Here is a 25,732-nt window from a genome sequence, read left to right as displayed (position 1 = left end):
AAGAAACTCAAATCCTGAAAATAACTCTGCAGCCTGACGGTTTGAGCTTTCTGTGGAGGATTACTTAAGGACTACATGTAATTAACCACAATGGCACATTACCTTTCTCAGTTTAAAGAGGGAAAACAACCAATGGGCTCTTTCTGATCACTGATAACATTGTCACCTGTACTTTAACAATAATTTATTTGCACTGCAAAACACAATAATGAATAAACTTCTGAGATTTCCACCAAGTACAAGTAGCAAGACTTGGTTTAGAACCAATATCAGAACAACTGATCACAATGCTGCAATTGCTATCTGCTTGCTTAAAGGATGACTAAAAATGAGGTGGTATTCTGTTAAAGCAAAACACTCATGGACTTGATATTTCAGAAAAAGGACTGCATTATAATGAGTATTTTTAGTATTTTCATTTATTGCAGGCATAGAGGGTGCTATTAGTCCTTCCAATTCTGAGGGAATGAACACTTTAATAATGTGTAATTCAAGGATGAAAAGGTTGAGAGCAAGGGTTTTGAATAGATATTTTAGGTCTTCCAGTTTAGAAGACATTTCAAAACAAAACTGTTTTTGTGATCCCTTGGCAGAAGGGAAAAAAAAGGCAAAGAAAAATCTGAAAGGCAAGCAATGTACTTTTTATGTAATATTAAAGAAAACAATGCTGTTTAAAAGAAAAAAGCAGCATGTCTTTCCCATTTTATGTCCTAAGTGGGTTTAAGTAGTGCCTATTACTTGTCAAGAATTCAATAGCAAATAGAAACTTTCCAGGTTGACGCGCTGGGGCAGACGAAGGTCATTCTTTAAAGCATTTTCTCCCCTGAGAGGAAAACCTGGAAGGATGCTGTTTGAGCAACTTATACCAAGCACAGCAAGTCATTAGATGTCTGTGCTGCAAGTCTGCCATGGTCCCAATTCCACAGCCATGTGTGGTTACCATGGTGGGAACCAGCTCCAAAAGCCAGTGGACCAAAGGGGCTCAGAGGTGTTTTCTTCTCAATGTGCTGAGCAGATATAGGCACTGTAAATCTCACACAGAACAGCAAGGCAGCAGAAAAGGTGCATTGCAGAGATGAACACCACACATTCTTTTTCAAAAAAGCAAATTTTCAGTTTTGGAAGGGGACACCTGATTGTGGAGGGGGAAAAAAAAAGCAGTTTGCAGGTAGGAAAACATTCTTTCTGGTTAGTGTTTTAATGAGAATTTTTCTCCTGATTCAGTTTGACTTCTAAGCAAAAACTAAACAGTAAGGTATCTCAATGCATCAGTGAGTAACTACTATACTCTTAATTTCAGAGTCAAGAGACTTCTATTCTAAATAGCCAAAACCATATAATTCCTGACCTGTACTTTGTAAAGATTTAAACTCAGCATTTTTGGAAAACCCAGCCATCCAGGAAGAATACATGGCTTGCAAATAACTCCTTTTTACTGGAGCAGGTTACAAAATGATGCAAAGACATCAAGTTTTTAGTTATAGCAAGCAATACACATGAGCTCATACAGAATATGACCTTATTCCATTTGTATGGGTAGAACTTCAAGTCTAATACAGATCTATATGTCCAAAGAGGAGCATAAATGAATCTATTAAGTACAAAAACTCCTGTTATGCACACAACATGTAGCACTACCTAATGTGTGATTTTCACTGTAGATTTCAAGTCACACAAAACCAAAAGCATTTTACCCAACAAGAACAGAGTATGGACAACCCTACTCCTCCTCCTCTCAGGGCTTTTACATCCCAGTTGGCACACACTCCTCTACTTGCTATCCCCAAGGACAGCCCCATCTTGGATATCTCAGCCAAGCCAGAGACTTCCCTTCTTGTCACGTACTGCTTTACTGGCTTGTTCAGAGTCCTTCCTATGCCTCTAAGCCATATCAAAGGAAAGTTAATCCTCAAGTTTTTGACCAATTTTATCCTACCCACACTTGTGGAATGGTTTTGTGTTTACAGGTTCAGCGTGTCTGAAAAAGAAAACGTAGGAACAGAATTGTATGCATATACATTATTATTTTTAACTCTCAAGCTTCATTACAGAATTCCTACATTTCTATACAAGCACAGTATAAGTGACTTCATATTTTATGGCCTCCTCAGAATACTTTCCTGTAACATCTGAATTTGTCCCTTTAGCTTAGGGAGCAATATGAGCAAATTTAATATCCTCTAAGGACATCCTGCATTTCTTGTACATTTGCATATCCCAATTCCCTCATATTTCTAACACTGGGAAATTCATCAAGTTAAAATTTTATGGAAAAAAAAAAACACTTTAAAACAGGAAATTAAGCCACCAGAGTCACCAAGACAAACAAAAGTAGAAAAACCAAGCAAAACACCATGATTAGCTGCATGCTATCCAATTAGCCTCTCCAATAGTCTTTGTTAAACAGGACTACTGTATGTTAAAGGTGGGCAGAAGACATGCTAAGTCTTGCTGTTTCCTAACTCTCTTATTATTTAGTCAAACAAAAAAGCATTTCTGTACTCTACATTTACTTATCTTCACCATAAAATAACGAATAGAATGCATATCACGCCTAGAAATCAGTTTCCATTAACATCAAACATCAGCTCCATGTATAACTTTATGTTCTTCTCTCAATAGGAAAGTATGAATGCTTTTGTCCACATGAAGATTATCCAATTACCTCTCTAACATCAAAGGGTCTTAAAATAAATTATATATGCAACCAATTCAAACCTTAGGACACACAGGAGAAAAAAGTACTGAAAACAAGGGAGATTTTAACATACATATGAACATTAAGGCACTTATATTAAATTTCTAACAGAAAATTCCTTTTAAAAAGCCACTGCACCTCTATAGCTATATTCTTCTCTATGCATGGTCAAAGTCCCACAGAAATCAACATCAAAACACATATGCATTAAATAAGGACCAACAACAGTCATCATTCTGTTAAAGCAAAAAATTCACACCACATTCCAAGCAACATGTTATTCAGAGGTTCTTACTTCAAAAAAATCTGAGAGCCCACCAGCACATAATGAACTGATCACAACTTCCTCAAAGGTCAGAGTATATATTTCATTTCTCTCTTTTTTTCCTAAGCACACCCATGACCAGAAAACTAAGGTCTCTGGCATATTTATTACGAGATGTCTGCACATGTAGAAGCACTATGTATGCACATACACACATGCACCTTTAAAGCATTATTATAAGGCTTCCCTTCCAGTATTATTAGCAGCTGCTTGCATATATGCAACTTCTTGTCCAGAGTGACAGCTGTATTTTCGCCTGTTTTGACATTGAGTCTGATCTGGGTGAATAGCTCATATCCATTAAAGTGCTATTACAACACTGAATGACTGCCAAAATACTTCCTGATCAATTTTAAAAGCCAGCTAGCTGTCATCATGTAATCGCAACAGCAGAAAACAAATCTTTGGGGAATAAAACAAGATTTTAAAACATTTTTTAAAAGCAGGGTATTAAGTCTAAAACCTCCAAACTATTTAAATAAAAATCACAAGCTTCAGCAATATCTAGGTAAAAACCTCTGCGCTTTGAAAACCCATATACTTGTTACTGACAAGCATTCTAACAGTCTCTAAATCTACCATTTCAACAATCTCTGCAGTTTGAACCCCTGCCATTACATAACTTAATAAAGCAGCACTGAAAACAATCACCACAGAGTGTGATTGCACTCACCATTAAATTTACTTCTGTAAAATTTAAGACTGAATTCAATCATCTTTGTGTCTTTGGTTGAATGATGTGCTGGTTCAACTCCTTACTTCTGAATAGCTCTACCATATGCATATTTTTTAAGTTTCAGTACAAACATTATTTCAGCCTTTCATTTATCAAGCACTCTTGGAAGGCTATATAATTCAGAGACAGTTAAGACCACTTGAAGAGAAGGCACAGTTGGCACAAATTTGGCATGGCTTTCAGAGAGCCTGAGCAGTGCTGTACTTGTAATACAGCACATTAAAAAACCACAAAAATGGGTTGTAAGAAGTTACATGTTGTATATGAAAGATGTCCAGTAAGACAAGCAGGCAATGCCTTCATGCACATATAGTGACTACTCAATGTACAGATGTCTTTTTAATTTCTCCTTACTGCACTGTTTTCTCCCCAGCTCTGTGCAGAATTGCCAATTTGATGTGGTCAGTCTGTTTTCATCAGTGAAATATGAAATATTGCTGTATCAAAATATATTATGTATGAAACTAGCTCAAAGAAGTAGACCCACCATCTACTCCACAAATATCCACACTGGCTCAAAAATTAAACTCTGCACTTGTCATTAGAAAAACACCATGAATTAGAAGTTCTTTGAAGAGTTTCTTCTGTAGCTCTACTCAAGCTGAAATATCAAACAACAATTAAAAAAAAACAAACCAAAACACCAAAACCACCTCACAAAAACTACACTAGCTAAGACTGTCAACATTCAGTTTTACACCAAAATAACTGAGTAACAAAGGGGAATGCTCTTTCAGTTCTTGTTCTCAGTTAATTGAGCTCTATGTTTATAAAGTTATAAAACCTAATTAGAAAGATAATTGCATTACTGCCTGCCAAAAATAACATTATTTGACACTTTACAGCATAATAATAATTAAGAAATTTTGAAAGTGTTATTTTATCCAGGATGTTCATGACAAGAAACCTCTCTCTATGTAAAATGAGAAGCTAGAGGATTAGAGAGGGTTCTGCAAGCACAGGTACAATATATTTTATCAAAGAGTGACAATTCAGATGTGAAAATGCTGAAGGTGTTTGTGCAGAATACATATCGTAAGACTTTACTGGTTTTGGCAGCATGTCAAAAAATGCAAACTGCATAAGAAGGAACATTGACAGTGACTCCTGCATTTAAGGGACAACAAACATTTTCAGAAAAGCTACAGTGATGTCATACTAATCATTTAATAAAAGGAGTCCCCCTACCTCAGGCTTTGGTCCAACCCCAACAAAGTAGACAGAATCTAAGTAAATAATTTAAATTCATTTATAAAAATATAAATACAGAGACTTGTTCAGACACACATTCAACAACATTTGTTTTGTATATTGTAAACATTTAAAATTTAAAACAAATTTGTATCTATGCATTCTGTCAAGGAAGAGGAGGTCTAACACGAAGTAATAACTAGCATTATGTCAGCTCCACATGAATATGGCTGTATTTTCATTTGTGGTTTAGACATTTAAGTAGAGAGGATCCCAATTTCCAATTAGATCCTCTAATGTTTTTTGAGAATAGTATTAACCTAAAGCTAGTTAATAACATTTACCGGACAAGTACCTCCATTTATGTTAGTTTAGAAAAACCCAACATATTATTGTATCACATGTTCTTAGAAGATCTAGAACAAACTCAAATTTTACAGCATTTTTTCATGGTTTTTTATTATAAAAATGTGTTTTAAAATTTAGCTTAGGAGGATAACATGTTGATTAACTGTTGATAATTCTGGATAATAGCACTGGTGATGAGTAGCAGCTGCATTAATAACTACAGTAGGAAAGGACTACTGGGAATCTGCATGTTTGCAAAAGGATTCTGAACTGCTAACATGTACAGATTGCTACAAAATCCAGTGCATGAAAATATACATTGCCTCCTAACTTGACATCAACAGTGCTGCCTATTAAAAATATAATCAGTATGATATTTCCATTATTTGATCTTATTCTATTTTTAATAAAATTTTTATGGTATCAAAATTATCATGGGTTTTCTGCCAATAAGATTGTACAGTAGAAGGAAGGTATCAAGAACTGGCTTAGAGAGGCTGAAGAAAACTGATCTTCATCTCATCAAGCAAAGCCATTTATCAGCCAGAATGGTCCAACTAAATAATAGAAGAGTTGAAACTCAGCATAAACTGGCTAAGTCAGCTAGTTAGCATTTATCCATTTACTGTTTTGGAAGGAAGGCTTGGAACACATCATAATGAAGATCCCACTCCCAAACTGGCAGGCTCCCCAAAATAGACTGGCATGCTGCCACAATGTTTAATCTCAGCAGGAATACACAGTAGCAGGAACACTACAAAAGACCAGTTCAGGAAGGAGGGACACCAGCATTCTACAACCCTGCTCCTCCGTGATATTTGCAAAGGAAGGAGATCATCTTTTAAGAGACACCCAAGTCACATGACAGTGACTCTAAAAAAAAAAAAAAAAAACCAAAAAGAATGAACCTTCCCTCCACAAACACACATTCATATTCCAGCAGATAGGAATGAAGGGTGATATTTGATTCATGATGCCAAAAACTATCATAATACTCTATGATACAAGTATGAAGTTACTATTAAACTAATTTTAGAGGTATTATAAAGAGCATGAGTCTCTCATATTTATTGCCATCTGCCAGAAGTGATTACAGTACTAAGCATACAAAACAGTTATTAGAAAACCTATCTAAACAACCAGCTTAGCAATTTCAGTGTTAGGAAAGCTTCATGATGTAACACCCATCTTGCTCGCACAGGTATTGGCTGAGCACATATAATATTACATAATGTAGTATTAATAATGACAGTAGAGAGGACTTCGCTCTATTTACATAGTGTTGCAGGAGAAGTTGCTTATTACATCACAACCCCAAGCCAAAGGAACAGAGCAGAGAAATATATGCAATTCTGCAACAGTTTAGCTAACAGTCATTATAAGTACCATATCAAGCTTCATGCCAATTTTATTTTTTCTTTAATGAAATTAGTTTGTCACACTGTTCATGAGGGAGATAGGCAAGCCTTAGACTGCAAGTAAATACACCAACACTAAAACCTCTTCCAGATGTCCAACTGCTCTCTGCAGCACAGAGATATTGCTTAGCCTTTAAGCAATATGAATATGAACTACTAACTGAACTGAGTAACTGTCATATGATAATTTATCAGGAAAAAAAGTCACTGGAGAGTCAGGGGACTGCGCATACTACCAGGGATGTTTCACCCTTTGACTCTCTAGTTTACAATCTGATTGTTCTGGAATGTTGACCTGCTTGTCAGCTTTATAGGATCTGTGCCTGGGGTCTTCATCATGGAGATGCACTGCACAAAGACATGGCCTCCATTTCCTCCCTCAACACCCTTGTCTCTGACTCATAATCACTAAGAATCTATCTTCTCAATATTACCTGCTTCCAGAGCAATTCTGTCCTCCCAGTTTGGAATGAAGGCTCACCTTTCCCTGCAGTGTTCTTCCCTTAGTTATTTTCCTCCTGATTCAATCAACTCACAGGGCATTGCTTCAGCTAAAGGTGAGACTGGGAAGACAGAGACAGCACAGGTGATGGAGCACCCAGCTGCTATCACAAATGGATATCAAGAATCACAACAGCACCACACAGTTTTCGGTTTTTTGGAACAATGCATCTTAAAATTAAGCTTCTATGGAAATAGTAGTGACTACTGTACCTCACCCCTGTTATTACACCTGAAAGTCTCCACCCATCACTGTTTTATTAACAAGGACCATATAAAAGTCTGGCATTCAACTGCACTTCCATTTATGGTTGTCATTCATAGGAAAACTTGGCCTCTTTTTTGCTTGGGATATTTTCTATCATTTACAAGAGAAATAAAGAAAAGTTGCATAGCACATGAAAATTGAATGCCTTCAAGTCATATTTTTTGCCATTTTTCCAGTTCTTTTTTCAGCAAGAGAGAGATACTGGCCATGACACCAAAATGGTTCGATATCATTCTATGTATGAATCCTCTCACTAAAAATGCCTTAACTTACCTCTCATTCCAAATGCATATAACTGATCAGGTCTCACAGAGCATCATTCTAATATACTAGGAAAGAGAACATAATTGTAAATAGCTGGTAACACTAACCTCCCCAGCAACAGAAGGCAGAAAAGCATGTTCACTAGCAGCCTAAAGAAGTACAGCCAACTATTTTTGCCAATCAGCTAAAATACTATATGTAAGGGGTGGGTGGGTGGAGAGATCACCTAGGACTTCATATCAAAAGAAAGAAAAATTCAGTTCCAGTTATGTCAGAGGCCATCTTTGAATTAAAAGTCACACTAATATTGTGACTCAGCTACCCACAAATTATTTTGATGCCCTATTATTTACATCTGAAGTGACCACCACAAGCAGACCTTGTTTCAAAACCTCCAGACTGTTTCCTGCCAATGATGGTCCATAGCTTTGATGGTGTCCTGACCAGAGCAGGTCTGTGGGCCTCACTGGAGGCTGGCAGCCCAGCACCTCAGAGCTCTCTGGCACTGTCAGTCCTATGGACTCCTGGGCTAACCTGACACAGAACAGATAGAAGGAAATGTGGAAAAAGCAAAATGGGTCGGGGTTAGGATGAGCATCATTCCATGACTTCATGTCTATAGCAGAAAAGATAATTCTTAATTAAGCTGCCTTGTGTTAAAACTGACAACTAAGACTTAGATTTAGATTTATACCCAAAATTTCCATATTGGGCAGCTGTAAGGTATTGCTATGTAAGCTACCAATCACTTGATATACTGCTATGGGGCTCACCGCATGAATATTGTTAGATACTGTTATTCAGGTGTAACATTCAACAGTACTGTAATTATGGGAGCACCCCCAAGTGTGGGCTTGATATCTACCAAGAGAATTCATTCATTCATAGGTTGTTGTGAATGTAAACCTATGAGAAAGGGGGATTATGACTCACTTTGCAACTTTTAGCACTGGTACCTCATCTATGCCACATGTCTTCCCTATTAAGCTATATATTACATATATATTTGAAATTCGGAAGGGATGCTGTTCAGAGGGTCCTTGACAAACTTGAGACAAGGGCCAATACAAATCTCATCAAGTCCAGCAAGTGCAAAGTCCTACACCCGGGTCACAGCAGCCCCAGGAACACCTAAAGGCTGACCAGAGAAGTGACTGAGAGCAGAGCAGCCTTGTGAAGGACTGGGGTGGCGGTTGACAGAAAATTCAAACTGAGCTGGCAATGTGGAACTGCAGCCCAGAAAGCCAAGCCCATCCTGGGCTGCAGCCAAAGCAGCATGGCCAGCAGAGACAGGGAGGGGATTCTGCCCCTCTGCTCAGACCCCACCTGAAGCACTGGGGTCAGCTCTGGTGCTGAAGCAAGTCAGAGGAAAGCCATGGAGCTGATAAGAGGACTGGAGCGCCTGTCCTGTGGAGACAGGCTGAGGAAGTTGGGGCTGTCAAGACTGGAGAAGAGAAGGCTGCATGGACACTTCACAACAACCTTCCAGTATCTGAAGGGGATCTACAGGGAAGCTGAGAGGGTCTTTGCATCAAGAACTGCAGTGATAGGACAAGGAGTAATGGTTTCAAGAGAAAAATAGGAGAAATTTAGGTTAGATATTAGGAAGAAAGTCTTTACTGTAAGGGTGGTGAGACACTGGAACAGGGTTTTCAGAAAGGCTGTAGATGACTCAACCCTGGCATTGTTCAAAGCCAGATTGGATAAGGCCTTGGTCTTAAACCTGTTCTAGTGGGACATGTCCCTGCCCATGGCAGGGGAAGTTGATCTTTACTGTTTATTCCAATCCTTAACACTTTATGACTCTATTCTATGACTAATTTTATTTAGGATTAAAAAGCTTTCAAGATCTCAGATTTGTTGAACTTTTTTCCCTCCCCAAAAAATAAAGTGCAACTCTCTTTTTTTGAGTGTACATAAAGAGAAGTGGCATGTTGCCATGGAACAAAATAGGAAGGCAGTCTAGGCACTCTCTCTAGTGAAGTCTTGAAAAACTTCCAGTTACCAAAATAAAGTGTAAGTATGAGCCATCATTTCTACATCTATACAGGTGGAGTTAACAATCCCCTTTTCTATCTCCAGTCTAAGTGGACTTTTTGTGCCTCATCTCTCTCCATCACTTTCATATTGCTCATGCCGGCCATCCAATCTTTACAGCAAATATTTCATTTTCTCTCCTCTCTAAGCATTTAAGGTGTTTGCATGGGTGCTTCAGAAACTCTATAAAGCAACATGTGTTAGTAATTCTTGCCTCAACTGCACCAACAATCACCCATGGGGAAAAAAATTAATATAGTTAATTCCTACTTCAACACCAAAAAAAAAGGCTAAATGCCTCTGTGGACTTCACCTTCAGGTGAGGTGGGAAGTATGTGTGGGGCAGGGGTGGTAAGAGGTCAGACAAACCAAATATGCACACCTCTTCATGAAGGCTGCCCTCTGCATGTTTCACAGAGCAAACACTTTGGATACCTTCAATCATATAACATGCAAAATGCTGTGACATCACTTACAAAAGAATCTAGTAGTGAATTACCACTCCATTTATTTCAGAGCTCCTTTCATTGAGTCAGGTGTGGGCGAGCTTGTTGTTTCAACATGCCAAAGTTATCAGCAGTGAGGATTACCATGAGTATCAAGAGAGCATGGAGTGGGTGTTGACACTTCAGAGCAAGAACTGTTAACACTTCAGAAGCACATCATGAAACAAGGGACTGCAAAAAGTCCCTGCCCTCACAGCTCGCTGAACTTCTACACCTGAACTTAACAGCTTAGCAAAGCAAACAGATGACAATAGGTGTTACACTCAAATCAAAGTAATCAAAACTGGGTGTATAATTCCTTTGCAAACTACCCAAAACAGTCTTATTTGACAATGTCCCTTTATCTACCATGCCCTCTAATTTCCAAGTTATAAATGGTTGAGTTCATTACAAGTTAGAGGGCTTGTCAGCACAAAATAAAAAAATTAAAAAGCAAAGAAAATCTTCATGCCAAGTTACCCTACTAATTAAAGCTGTATCCTTGTTACAAATAAAGTACTGTGTTTACAGCATTATAATTTTGCAATAATCTATTTAGACAAAAATTTCTGTTTTATACTTAGAAGGGGAGTTTTTTGTCTCCAAAATATTACATGTTTTGGGATCTAACATTCACTGTTAGAATAGATAAAAGCATAGTGAAGCTTAGCCATGCAGAGTTGCCATCTATGATATACAGACAAAGAATATTTGTAGTAGTAAATAAAATGATGAATAAACTATCAGTCATTCATAATAAAAAGAATACCTTAACTGTGCACACAGCTTCAGACCAGACTGTTTTCCATATCTTGTTTGTATACTCTTAACTAATTCTTTAAACATACCAAAACATGTATCAGTTGCTTCTGAACAATCTTCTACAAAACTGAACTAGAAATGGAGCCAGACCAATGCTTACACAAGAAATGCAGCTTATTACATTTGTTGCACTCCAAATAAATATTGATTTCAATCACAGAATGCTATGAAAGGGCTTGCATCAATTACACAGTACATCTCAGTCATGATGCAAGTTACCTCATTCCAGTGATGCACACAGCAAATCAATCATTCACATCCACACAGCTTGGTGAACCAGAGCCACCACTGCTTACCTTTATCTGAACTTTTAAATACTGCATTCATTTTGGAGTGGCATTATAAAGGAAAAGGTTTACAATGAAAAAAATATCAGCTAATCTGCCAAAAAACCTGCAGTAATTATAATTACCTCTATTCATGTCATGTGTGTTTTAATACATACACAAATGAGTAAAAGAGCCCTTAATGACAACAACATTATGAGGGGAGGTTTCCCTTTTGCATTATCTATTTATTCAACACAAAATTATTAGGCTATTGTGATAAAGCAGCTAGAGTACAATGACTTTCCTTTAATCACTAATTAAAATGCTGATTGCCTGTTGAGTGAGACGTGCAGTTATGGTCAAACACCAAGTCCCATTGTGTGATAACAGCTTGGGCTGGCCTTACAACTGGGTGGGGTTGAATCACTACTAAGTAAACAAACCCTCTATGGCTGAAAAACACAATCCCTTCAGCTCAATAAAATCCTTAAGTAACTTTTAATTTTACAGCCTTAGACAAGCTAATATTGCAGAGCACAAAAGTTCAGAGATAAAGAGACCTACCGGGTGCTGGTATAAACAAGCAATTACACAGATTGTAGAAGAGCAATACTGAGTCTGTATGAATTAATTTATTCTGTGTACAAGCTGAGGTGGAAATTAATTTCATGGGGCCAAATTCAAAGGACCACTGGGACATTATTGGCTTCATCTATTCAGCTTCTGAAGTATACTCAAATTGCACCTCTGCAATCGCACTGAGAGCACCCCAATGTCATTTAGTGGGGTTTCACAGATATAGGCAAGAGAACCCACACACTCATATTTCCCTTACATACTTGATTTATTGCAAAATAAATTAAGTAAAATAAGACCCATTTATCTACAGTCTTGTATTCCATGTAATCATTTTAAATGGCAGTAAAAAAAAAAGAGAAATCTGCAAAATGACATGGTTCACATTTGAGGACATAAGAAAAATCAGTAACATTGTACTTGTCATTTACAAAAAAAAAAATAGAATTATTTTTCAAGAGACAGTAAAGTAAATACTTTTCAGTTAAAACCAAACTAATGTAAAAGCTGATTCTAGTATTATGAGCTTAATTTCATGAGCTACCCAAGTACCAGTGCAGCATTTAGCATTTTCTGGATTAAGGGGGAAACCCCCACTTTCTTTCAAATATGGCTGGTTGATATTTTAAGAATCAATTTAATCCATAAAGTTAACATAGCATAGAAGAAACAAACACATCATTTTTCAGCAGTAAACTCATTTCTTTAAAAGGCCATTTCAAACACCTCCATCACATAAGAACAAATTTGCTTTCTTCCAGTTCAACAGGTTTATTTCTTAACAGAACAAATAATAATGAGCTGTTTAATGGACTAACCTTTATCAAATTTCAAATAATCACATAAAGTTTGGTGTATTTTGGCTTTGTTTCTTAAAATACATGGTAAAAGATATTTTCTGAGCATATTTTTGTTATAGTTATACATGTATACTCACATATTACACATAATTTGCAGTTACTATTACAGAAACCTCAAATTAATAATTTCTTAGTTACTTTATATGTGCACAATGCCACAAGGAGAAAAAAATTTTAATTCTATACCTCTTTCATTCTATAACTCTTCCGCCTTTTGCTAGTCTCTTTTCCACCAGTTGCCTTTTATATATATATATACATGCACAATCAGTTCAACTTCTTCACAAGAATAACAGTTTTTAAACAAAGAAAGAAAACCTTGACCACATCATGACTCTTCACTTGCTGCCACCTTTCTCCACCTTACTTGTAAGAAAATCCAGTTCACCTCTCTACCTGTAAAAACAGCATCTCTCACACTTAAAATATCTTTACTGTTTTTCTCTCATTTGTCTGTAGAAGACAATCTTAAAATAATTCATTGTTTTAAAAATGCAAACTGCAGCGAAATACTTGCTTTTGGCATTTTTCCTTCCCTTTTGCTTGAACGCACCTGAAATCAAAATGTTTTGGGGTTTTGTTTGGTTTTTTTTTTGGTCTATATGCAGCTGCTATTTATATAATAAATCACCTCACAGAGGAAGAAAAAGTCCATACTCAGTTTTTGGAAGGCACAAGTGCACAGGGATCTCTGCTTCCCTTCTGCTGCTGTACAGAGAAGCCAGTGGACATGCTACATCTTGCAGAGTGCCAGCACTACCCATACAGAAGGGAATGTGTCAGACTGTCTCCCACACCCCAGGACTATTATTACCAATTGCAACCGATGGCATGCTTCACTTCATTCTTTCACGTTCAAATAAATACAACTACTGCTCTTCTTTTACACAATTGTGCTGCAAGACCAGTGTCAGGAAACTGCAGCTGATGTAACAGCCAGGATCCAGCCTAAAGTGAGTAAAATCCACCCGTGACCCAAGGCAATGGCTCTGCTCTCAGTGCCTCTATCAGTGGGTACGCTACATAATAAAGACATCATCAAAAATATATAAAAGGACAACATGAAAATCTGAAGTACAGAAAACTGCCCAAATATTGTATTTTCTACCAAAAGTTTACAAAGTTTTGTTTCTAGATTTCTGTAGAGCCTTTAGTGATCTAGCCAGTGCAGAAGGCACTGCTATAGTTAAAGGATCAAGAACATTTTAGAAATAGGGCAAATTCTGATGGCAGCTATTGGTAGAAGTACTTCAGAATGATGGATAAAACAGCTCAGGCCCTAATCTTCCATGAAGACATACATCATTCTCTGAATCCCTGCCTATGTTTTTCAGCCTTTGCAGAAGGAGGTGGACGTGGCATCCAAGTGTCAGACTAGAATCTAGAGGCATGAAGTCTAAGGGGTTTATTTCACAAGCATTCAACAGAACTATAAAACTTAGTTTTATTCTAAAACCTCCTCTAAGGCTTACAACTCAAATTCTTTTATCCATTTAACACATTCAAATATTTTCCACAGGGTATCAGTTTCCCAACCAGTGAACAAATACTGATTGAAGGCAGTGACCCATCTTTCTAGACAGCACTGCTGTAGCTTTCATTTGATCACTATTTCTCAGCTGTCATCAAAAAGTTCTCTTACTGCCTGTAATACTTGGGTAACTTGGCAAATATAAAAGTTGATTTTTCATATTGATTATTGAACATTTCACTTATTTAAAAACACATCCTTATTTAAACAGGAGTGGACTCTATACACCAACAGCTTTAAACTTCCGTAGCTTAACACTGAACTTGCAAAGATATCTACTGACACTTTTAGAAACTTGCTACCTCTACCCTCTGTGACCTCCACCTAGCTTTGGCATACAAGTAACAAAAGTTTAACCAAATACACATGGATCACATAAGATGATTATTCACGTGTGCAAAACTAGTATCCATTTAACTGCAAACAAGAAACATTGATGAGAAGCACTACTATGAACACATGCATCATTGGAAAAATCTTTCTAAAAGCTGAGTGTTAAGCCATAGAACTGCCTGATTGGTAGGTGGCAGAAACCCACTCGCTTTTGATGATTACACCTGAAAAAAGTAGACTAGAAAATACACTTTAGAGATTGACTTTATATACACAGAAAGACTGGATGATCCAACTGGTCGTTTGAATTCCATGATTCAGTATCCTGAGCTTTATGTAATCTTTTCCAAAGCCTCACATAGTAGTAAACCAGAGAAGCATTTCATATCAAACAAAACACTTTTATTCCACTTCCAGACTTTTATGAATGTTCACTTTCTCAAAAACCAAAACCGTTTGGTTCGTATCTACTCTAAATAATCTGAGCACAACATTTCATAAGACAAATATTATATACAAACTAGTACATACTAGAAGACGTGTTTTATCACAAAACAGAAAGGAGCAGAAAACTCTCACATACAAGAGCAGCCTTTTTGACTTCATTCTGATCATAGACGATAAGGGAAACAAATAGAAGGATTCTCTAGCATCATATCCCAAGACACGTTGTGCCATAATTTGAAGAGAAGTCATACAGTCTTGTGTTTTGTGGAAAAAAAAAAACCAAGCCCCCCCCAAAACACACAACCAAACAAAAAAAACCACACCCCACCACACATGTGAAAGCCCAAACCCATAGGAAAACACACCCTTCTAATACACACCAAGTTCAGTTACATGCCACAGTACATATATGAAGAGAATGTGATTACTATATCAGTTTTATAATGCTAATATGAAGATTGCATATTTGTGAGTTATTAGGAACAGAATTAGCATTTATGAACAGGTTACATGTCAGTACATAACTGAATTCTTACTTTATTAGCTGTTGAAAAGCACAGACATGCACATCAGTATATTTTCTTTTTATGAAAGGAATGTTTTCAATCAATAAAATGAACCAGTTTGAGATGGTAGTTATTACATGGACTGGGAAGCCTTTCTAAAGCAGTTCAAGAAGCTGTTGCCATTACTTGTACCCAAAAATGATTTTGTTTGACCTTTCACAGTGTTCGAACACACTTTTATGAGACTGAGAAGAGAGGTTGTGGTTTTTTCCATTTCCTTGTCCTAGCTCCAGGCTGTCACATTTAAAGATTTTTATACACAGTTCTATATGTCTCCGTCATTAGGATTTCCTTGTTTAAAAAAAAACCCTCAAATATTTTACTTTTAGAAGGCATTATTCAAAATTCCCATTTCACAACTCAAAATGATGATTCAAATCATGGTTTTTGTATTAACATGCCATACTTAGCCTCAAGGCCAGTTTGTTACCTGGACAGGACCCCAAGTTACTTTTTATCTAGATCATCATCTCACCAAATATTTAAAATCTTAGCATTGCTTAGCTCTTTAGTGAACTGTATATATTTTATTTCTTCAGTTTAACAATAAAATTCGGAATTCTATCCCTGCGCTTTAAAATGCCCACAGACCTTTCCCTCTGCAAGTAGCTCTAGGTTAACAATTGCAAACCAAACAAGAATTTCCTATTTCTTCATCCAAGACATCAGTGAAGGCAAACATTACCACACCATGAACTCCCTCTGCATTGTTTAGGACATCAGTTTAGTACCTCTGCTAGAATTCTAGGCTTTCCAGCAGAACATCACTTTTTCTCAATCATCATCCTGACCCCCTTTTTATGGTAATTTCATCTTCATTATGTTCATCATAGAACAGCTGAACAAAATGTCAAAACTAAGATATTTAATAAAAGCTAGAATTTTACTAAAATCTATGTCTATCAATTTTGTTTCTCTAATAAGGCATGCTTATTCTATTACTGTAGGTAGGCACTGTTGACACTATGTTTGCTGAAGAAGTCATATTGACTTTTTCCAGATATTGAAATTGGTCTGTTATTTCTTAGGTCAAAAAGATCTTAAAAGAAGTTTGTCTGAAAAAATATTACCCACTGACACCTTCTTCAGGAAGTCAATTAAATGTCTAAATGAAAATTTCCAATAAGGAAAGACACTGCCAGAGGAGCCCCCTGCCCCCACTAGGAACCTTGAGTTATCTTTAGTCACTATTTGAGGCCCGGAGTCCTAACTTAGGGATCAGACTTGTGCTGAAGAGAGCTAAGCTCTACACCTCCTAGCATGCTAGGAACCTTACCAGTGCTCCAAGAGTTTCACAGATTATATTGTCAGCTGTTTAAGCTGTCTGGTCAATTCTCAATTACTCCTGGATAAATATAATTCATTACATAAAAAGAAAAATATAAAAAATCGCCACACTGCAACCCTACTTAGGCTAGGTATTTTTCATTCCTTAATTTTTTATACAAACACCTGAGTTTTTCAAATTTGACACAGGTGTAATTAGTAAGAAATCTCATGACATTAATACTTCTAGTGAAAATTACGCAGCAAGAAATCTCAAAATTATTCTATGAATGCCAAGGCATCTCTACCTACTCACTGGGCAATGTGCAGGCCCTTTTCTCACCCTCCCTGTCTCAGTGCTTTGTCTCTTGTAAATGAGCTCCTCTTTGTGCCCAAGCCTCTCCAACTTTCATGTTCATTTTTCCATATCATTTTTTTATGATCATCCATAATAATTTGACCTAGTTTCAGCTTCTGACAACATCCTTCAAATTTTAGGTTACTAAAGAGCTCATGTTTAGTTAACCCAGACTTGTGTTAAACTTTATTTCTTTGCTCTAGTAAAGCTAGTGTTCAGATATTTTGAATGCTTCACTAAAGAACTGTCCACTGTCTTCATATGAGGCCACACACTTGCTTCCTACAGAAAGCTACGTACCAATGTTCCAAGTTCAATCAAATACACTTTCTTGAACCCTGCCGCCTTTATAGCATAGGATACATTACATCTGCACACTGCAAAAACTGTCCAAGTATCTGACAGCCAGAAAGGCAACAGGAAAATTAATCAAAAAACTGAAAACCAGCCAAATGGTAGCCATGGAAATTCTAGAGACTAGCAAATAAGGCCAAGCAACTGGAAGCATAAAAACCTAGAACTGCCAAGGTTGAACGAGACCTTTAAGAGGAGTGACTTGGAAGTCACTCAAGAAATAGTGACAATATGAAAAAGATACAAAGGTATTAGAAATCCTCCAAAGGAAAGCTACAAAGATGGTAAAGGGCCTGGAGGGAAAGCCATAGAGACAGTAGCTGAGGTCACTTGGTCTGTTTAGCCTGGAGAAGCAGAGACTGAGGGGACACCTCAATGCTGTTACAGCCTCCTCGTGAGGGGAAGAAGAGAGGCAGGCACTGAGCTCTTCTCTGTGGTGACAGCGACAGGATCCAAGGGAATGGCCTGAAGTTGTGTCACGGGAGGTTTAAGTTGGATATCACAAGAGGCTTCTTCCCCCAGAGGGTGGCTGGGCACTGGAACAGGCTCCCAGGGCAGTGGTCACAGCACCAGCCTGACAGAGCTCAGGAAGTGTTTGGACAATGCCCTCAGGCTCAGGGTGTGACCCTTGGGGATGGTGCTGTGCAGGGCCAGGAGCTGATGGGTCTCTCTCTCAGGGCTTTATATAATTCTCTGAAAGGCTATACATTGCATACAGCCCAGCACTTTGGTCCTGAATTGCAGTAGTGGATTTTTGGACCCATCAATTACATTACATTATGAAAATTAATAAGATAATTTGACCTAAGAAATGTCCTATTTCCTTGGCACTAAGCATAAGTACACACCATTAGTGTAAGTAAACTCTGCAGTAGGCAGAGTTTGTCATCACTATCATTGGGAATACCCAGCTTTAAAAGTTGTGTCCATTCAATCAAGGAATAAAATGGATCATGAACTGAAAGAGCTTATATTTCACATCCCAACTAGTCTCCTAAATAGCATCCCTAAATCACTAAGAACTAACTTTACTCAGATTTTTGTTGAAACTTTTGAGTAGGTAATATGTTTGAGGAAATATTTACAAATAATTGGTTATGACAAAATCTGTTGTGAATTAGTCTTTTTTATTTATTGCCCATTAGCTGCAAATAAATTAGCTTGTTCATAATAACACATTGCATTCTATATCAATTGCACACTATATTAAATGAGCACATCAATGTGCAAACTTTTGAAATGCCTAAAACAAAAGGTAGGCAAAAATTTCCAGTTACTAATGCTCTAAATATTCGACAAATTGTAAGACCAGTCAGTCTGAACAGCATAATACAAATAAGACAGGCAGAGAAAAACAGCAAAGCCTCATAGGATATATTGCAAATAAGCTAAATGTCCCCCACAGCTGTGGTGGTACCAGTAGTCCAGAATGCAACAGATTTTTGCATCATTTTATCAGTGGGAAGCCAGCCAGATCTGCTTACAATTGGATGGAAGGCAGAGCTATGCCCTACCACTTGCCAGGCCTCTCCATCTCTGTTTTAATTTAGTTTCAACTTCAAGCAAGTTCTGCATCTGCACCTCCCCTCCCTGTGCTGGAGGCTTCAGCAGAGTCCCACATAACTATTGTGCTGCACTTAAGTAATTTTTTTAAATATTTTTCAGTATAAGAAATAAATTAAATATTTTATCTTTAATAGTATTTCAGTTGTAGTTAAATATTTGTATCTTGAAAATTCAAAAGCATTCATATTTCCCAATTTACTGAGATGCTTGCTTTTCCAATAACTTTGGCTAGTTTCCTTTGTGCAAAAGTCATTATGGAAAGAAAGAGCAAGTTTTTTTTGTAAAATGATACATCCTGTCCTTAGTGCTTGTGTACTGTTAAGGTGTGTAAAGCTCATCAGGCCCCTTGCTCATATTAAAAATCGAGTATTTGAAGATGCATACTTCTTTAGGGGAAGAAACATTTTTATGTGCCAGAAGGAAGTAAATCTTTAAAATATTTGTTACATTGCAAAAGCCACTCTGGACTACAAAGAGAAAATAACAGATTTCTGGTAACCAGGTTAAAGGCCAAGGCCACAGCTTTATTGAAATACAGTAACTCACACTACAGAGTTATCTGACAGCCAATAGTCCTTGCAGCAGTAAATAATGAGAGCTCAAGGCAAAGCACCACTGGACCCCAAAGAAATGCAGGCCAGCCCTAATGTCAAACTCTTAAGTCTATCAATACTGATGAAACTTGTTTTGAGGTATGAAAGATGCAAAAACACTTGTATATGGCAATAAAACTTTACAGTGGCTCTTCCTTTCCTGTCTTCATACTGCACACATCAAAAAACATTGTTGAAAGTCAGCTTTAACAAAAATTAAAAAGCAATAACCAGAAAAATCAAACATATTTGACTGTTCACCACCAAATCCATTCAGAATTCAGAGCACTGGATTCCTAGCAACCTTTTACAGGTATTCAAGAACCTCTGCCATATTAGATAAGGTATAAATTACTTACTACTCAATTTGATCAACGTCAAAAAAAACCCATGCACATTGTGTCATTGAAGCCACCAGAAATTTGTACATGCACTAATATATTTTGCTGAAAAAAATAACTTTGCTGCTTGCTAATTTCTCACCTAATACACCTGCATATCTTGAGACAACTTCACAAAATTACTTTAGTAATCTTATACAAGGTCAACATTAGACTCCTGTACTTCAAGGGTTATTGATCCCTTTTAATGAAAATCAAGAAAAGGACTCATTCCTCATATTAAGTTGTTCCATTTCAAGCTCAACATTTAAAATCAAGTCCATCAATACTGTTTGTCTCCTGCCCAAGACTATCATTCTGGACAGAAAAAGACCACTTCCAGCCTTTTTTCAGAAACATACTCCTTATTCTAAAATGTTTATTAGTTTTGTAATTAATAAGAATAAGAATGAATAAGAAGCAGAACAAAGTAAATTAAAAAAATAATAATTTGAAGTGTTATGTCCTCAGGCAAAAATGCTGGGAAGAGCTGATTTTGTCTGCAATTCATATTAGCTTGAACAAGATATTAAAAAACTTTGTATATATAGTAGATTTATTTGTCCACACACAGATGAACCAAGCAATAGTTCAGTTCAAACATAAATTAAGATGAGCAAACTTTGATCTTTAAGTTTCCTGCTTACCCAAGCTATTCTTTGATGCTATGAACTTGCAATCCACAAATAGGAAGAACAGACCTCCTCAAAGAAACCCTCCTCAAAATGTGCATGTACAGGAGCCACTGCAACAGGTACATACTCTGATTTAGCAGGGATCTTCTCACAACCTCATGACTTAGAGGCTCCTACTACACACATTTGATTGCTAAAATACATAAGCAAATAAAAGGCTCATCATTCTCAGTCACACATAGGTAATAGACCAATAACTGGTGTTCTTACCCGCAAAATCATGACCTGAGTTAATATACATGGATTGTTATCAGTCACACAGAAGACTTGCATCACTCCTGCTCTTTATCAAGAAGATCTACAAACTACTGCAATGTTATTAGCATCTGAGAAACAAACCACTCATCTGGAACAGCAGCTCCAGCTCAGGATTTGTGCAGGCACTTGAGTACCCATGCTTTTCCCTCCTGGTGGCTCTCCAACTCCTAGTACATAATTTTTTGTCACTGTAAGCTGAAGGCACTGCTGTCATTTGCAGATCTCATTTAAACCCTGTAGCATGTCTACAGACTATTTCACAAACTGCTGCTGCTACTCACTTCTTCAGGCTAGCTGCTACAGGGTCATAAAGGTCACTAAAGCCAGATCAGTCACTAGGATCAATTTTCCCTTGAAAGATGGGAAGAAATGCACACAAGAAAAGTGGTGAGAAATCCAGGGCAGGTGTGCCATCCCTACAGTCTTTGTATCAGCAGCACCTACAAGGTGCTAGAAGTCAATTCCCATGCAGGCGGGGATCCCTGTTTTTGCTAAGATACTGTGCCTTTAAAAGGAACAGTGCAGTGGAAATGAAAAATTTCTGCTTCAATATTTTGCTGTTCCTGGTAAAAAGGAATAACCTTTCAATCTTTTTGCAACTGCTATGAGGCTTAAACAGAGGAAATCCTACTTGGATATCTTTTAAACCAGAATAACCTGCCAAAATATTCAAGGGAAAGAGCTCATGATAGTGTTATATTCTTTTCTGAAAGCTTAATTTAGACAACTACCAGCAGATCCCTTCATGGACACAGCAAAATCTTAAACTCTCTCTATTTGACTGTGCTAGCCTAAGGCATTAAGTTCAATCCACCATGTCGCACCTCAGTAACTCGACACAGACTAGGAAATTCTTACAGTCAGCTTCCCCAAGGGATTTGTTAAGTTTCACATACATTTAGTTGTGCAGTTGGCCTGTTCAAATTGATAAACTTGTTGCTCAGTGCTTGCAGATTTTGTCACTGGGAAAAATAAGTACTGGAGTGGGGGAAGGGAGGCTACTATGTTTCAGTAATAACTTTAAAAAATAGTAATTACACATGCATTACTGCTCCTATCTCTTCTTGAGAGACATTTATTTTGCAGAAGAGACAGGCAGATACTCTGGTGATGGGCACATTAAAAATGCCACAGATAGACAAGATGAATGTCATTAATGTGTGAAAAATGAATAGAACAGACAGACACAAAAACTCTACTTAATCCTATCGAATATAAAGAAATAATTCACCACATGAATATCCTGTGTATCTGAACAATACACATATGTAATATGCAGGTTACTGAAAAAGACCTCAATCTGGAAAAGCACTTAAACATTCTTACTTTTTAGTAAGTGAGCAGTGCATTGGAATCAATATAATTATTCTCTGGATTAAAGCATATGTCTGAATATTTTTTTTGGTTGAAAGCTGTATGACTGACATGTAACTATTAGATTACTTGAACAATGTTGTAACATGCCATAGTGATGTTTATGGTATTACTGAGTAAAAGCAACTTCCCTCACATCCAACTGATGCTTATGGGTATAAAAATTACTAGCCTATGCTATGTACATCATGAAGCAAACCAGTTCAACCCAGTATCTGCAATGGCTTTTGCCAGCATTGGCAGGAAACAAATGAAGCAGAAAAGACAGGCTGAAGAAATAAGAAGCATGAGGAGCCTCCTTTCCAGAAGGGTAACTATGGACCTACAGCAAGCACAAAGCCTGTGGCGCTGGCAAGAAAAACCAGGCATGGTCACAATCAAACCAAAGGAAGGTATGATGAACAGAACACACAAATTAAACACACAAATTAAAACTCTCTGTAGCCTGCAGAGCTCCTCAATTACTTGTCATTACTATTGTGTGAGATAGAAAGCATGCAGTCCTCCGTGTGTAGCACAGATAGCACACCAGACTTCTCTTTCAGCTATAGAGTCATGTATTTTGATGACAACCCAAAAAGAAGCAATTGCTTTCTCCATCTTTCCTCAGATGCCTTTGTTATGAAACACAAAAAGCTTTATTATCAATCCTTGCGCCTAAACTGCACAAGGATTTCCAATGATGAGATTAATTTACCAAGTTGATGCATTGCAATACCAATGACAGAGCCACCTAAATGAGTGCCTTAGCTTTATAGTTCTGCAGGGACTGGTGATCTGCAGTTTGTGTGATAGTCTTAACAGTTACAGGCTTACAAACACTATGTAACTGTCCCTGTGACTTGTCCAAGCTGAAGACTTCCAATTTCAGAAATGGGAATCACTGCCTTCAAAGAAATCCAAAGTGTCCCATAGCCTTTTTTTTTAATGTGTTTTAAAAAATCAAGTTTATTTTGCAGTATGTAAACTGAATTTAACAGATAAAATAATGTAAACAGAAATACATATTTTCTAAAAGAAGATAAAGAGCACTTAAGTTATGAAGACTTAATAAAGGTAAGAGAAAATATAGACATATATATATATATATATATGTATATATATATATATATCTCAGAGGCCATTCAGGACATAGAGCCTATAAGGTCAAGTGTTTTAGTCAAGTTTAAAGACACATTTTCAGGCACATAACCTAAGGGCCAGGACATGCAAATTGGTATTCAGGTGCAACAAGATATGACTTAATGTTATTTTCAGAGGCAGTTATAATACCTGGGCCAATAGACAAAATTGCATAAGTACAGGCTAGAATCAGGCTTATCTCAGAAAACAACAACTCTGCAAACAAATAAAAATCCCAAACAGACAAACAAAACGACACTAAAACTCTATCACCAAAACAAACCAACAGCAAAACCCCAAAATACTGCACTTGCATTTTGGGGTCGGTGTTCCCTGCTTTTTCTCACTGCCAAGTCAGGTGTCTCAGTAAGCAGACCAGGTTGCAGAAGCTTTCACCTCACTGCACCTGACCTGTGAAGAAACAGGAGCTCATCTTCAACTGACTCAGGGATTAGACCTTCACAAGCAATGAATAGCTAAATTTGGGGCAGCTACACCTTTCTTCACACTTGAACTAACGATTGTCAGCTTGTGAAAGAGAATCTATCCTAAAGGGAAATTTCCTCTTGCCAAAGCACAAAAGAGCCAGACAGCCCATTTGCAGTAAGCTGTCTTTTGTAATTACACTGCTGTATGTACTGCCACAAAGGTTTCATACCTACTCAATTACATACTTATTTTTAATTTTGAAAAAGTAATAAAACAACCGACCCTTTTTCCCCCCTCCAACTTGTTATATTTTCAAGATGCAAACCTGTAGCATGGTTATAAATTACTGATAAACAAACGTCTAAGCATCTTGTAACTACTTATTTATCCTAATTTAACATTAAAGGATTGCCTTTATTCTGCCTAAAAGAATGAATGCATTCATAACAGCTTTGCAACCTGATAGGAAACTTTTCTCAGAAACATGTATAAAATGTCATTTGCATAGAAATTTTATTTCATTCTTTTTTTCTATGGACACAACGTTCAGCTTGTCTTTCAAATACAAGGATTGGCATATCAGCTAATCTCAATGACAGTGATAGTTCAGTTAAACATACAGTACACTTGGGAGATTAAAAGGATCTTCCTCAAAAAAAGTTAGTTTTTCATTAAGAAGAATTCTCCTAAGGTGGATATGAGCCACCTTTGTCTGGAAGAATGGAGTCTCCCACCAAAATGCATGCACTGATTGAGCAACTACATAAAATGTACTTCACACACTTGGAAGATAAACTCTGGGAGTTCTCATTTAAAGAGGTACAGTAACTAGTTTATCCACTCAATTGAGCTATTTATAATTCTCATTTCAAGCCAGTTGTAGTTTATTGCTAAACTGAAGGTTTCTGTACTGCTCTAAAAAGAGGTATTTGGTTTTCCTGTTTGAGAATATCAGTTTTCAAACAACAGTCTGCTGGCTATCTTTAGTCACAGTCAGATCTTCAGCAATTCTTCACATCTTTCAGAATGAGGCAAGCATGAACCAGGAAAACACCACCTATAGTACTTATAAAGATCTATGATCAAGTTCAAGCCTTGATAAACAGATTTTTGAGTAAAGGTAAATTTTATCATCATGAAATCCTCAATTATTAGCAACCAATGAAAAACATACTAAATAGTGATTATAGAAGTAAAATAATTCCTTCTATATACGTACCCTACTATAGTACTACTGTTCTTGTCACTAGCCATAGGGCTTCCTTTTATGAAACTTTCATCAGTAATTGAACTCTTCATACCATAAGTACAGACTGCATCTTGGAGTGTTTACTTGCAAAACTGGCCCTTCAAAACACAAAATTCCTCCTCTTAAACATGAATTTAATCAAGTATCACAAATACTTAGCTCTCCAAGACATGTTATTGGATTTTTGAATATGATACAACTTCTGAAGGCAGAAACAGTTTTCTCAAGAATCAGAGTCACCAGAAAACAAAACAGACAGTAAATTCTCACTCCTCCTAATTTGTTCAACACTCTACTCCATACACTTTGACTCTAATATCAAATTTAAAAATTCTGCATGTGCTATATTTTGTAGCAAAGGACTTCTGAGGAAGAAACCACAGCACAACAAGAAAAAGACCACCACTGTGTTT

The 25,732-nt window shown here is 37.0% G+C and overlaps 1 protein-coding gene across 3 annotated transcripts in view; it reads right to left on the bottom strand.

The window, feature by feature from the left end:
• The window catches only part of NPAS3 (neuronal PAS domain protein 3), a 586,683-nt gene that overhangs the window by 525,171 nt on the left and 35,780 nt on the right, over positions 1–25,732 (bottom strand). Inside the window, exon 2 of one of the 3 annotated variants that reach the window (XM_059475170.1) lies at positions 25,290–25,417. The exons of the other annotated variants lie outside the window; for them this stretch is intronic. Coding sequence (XP_059331153.1) covers positions 25,290–25,369 — 80 coding nt within the window. The 5' untranslated portion in view covers positions 25,370–25,417. The remainder of the gene's footprint in view (positions 1–25,289; positions 25,418–25,732) is intronic. 3 annotated transcript variants of the gene reach the window in all.

Source organism: Ammospiza nelsoni, chromosome 6 (assembly GCF_027579445.1).
Source record: "Ammospiza nelsoni isolate bAmmNel1 chromosome 6, bAmmNel1.pri, whole genome shotgun sequence".
NCBI lineage: Eukaryota > Metazoa > Chordata > Aves > Passeriformes > Passerellidae > Ammospiza > Ammospiza nelsoni.
The sequence above is the reverse complement of the archived record's forward strand: the minus strand, read 5'-3'. Positions and strand labels throughout refer to the sequence as shown.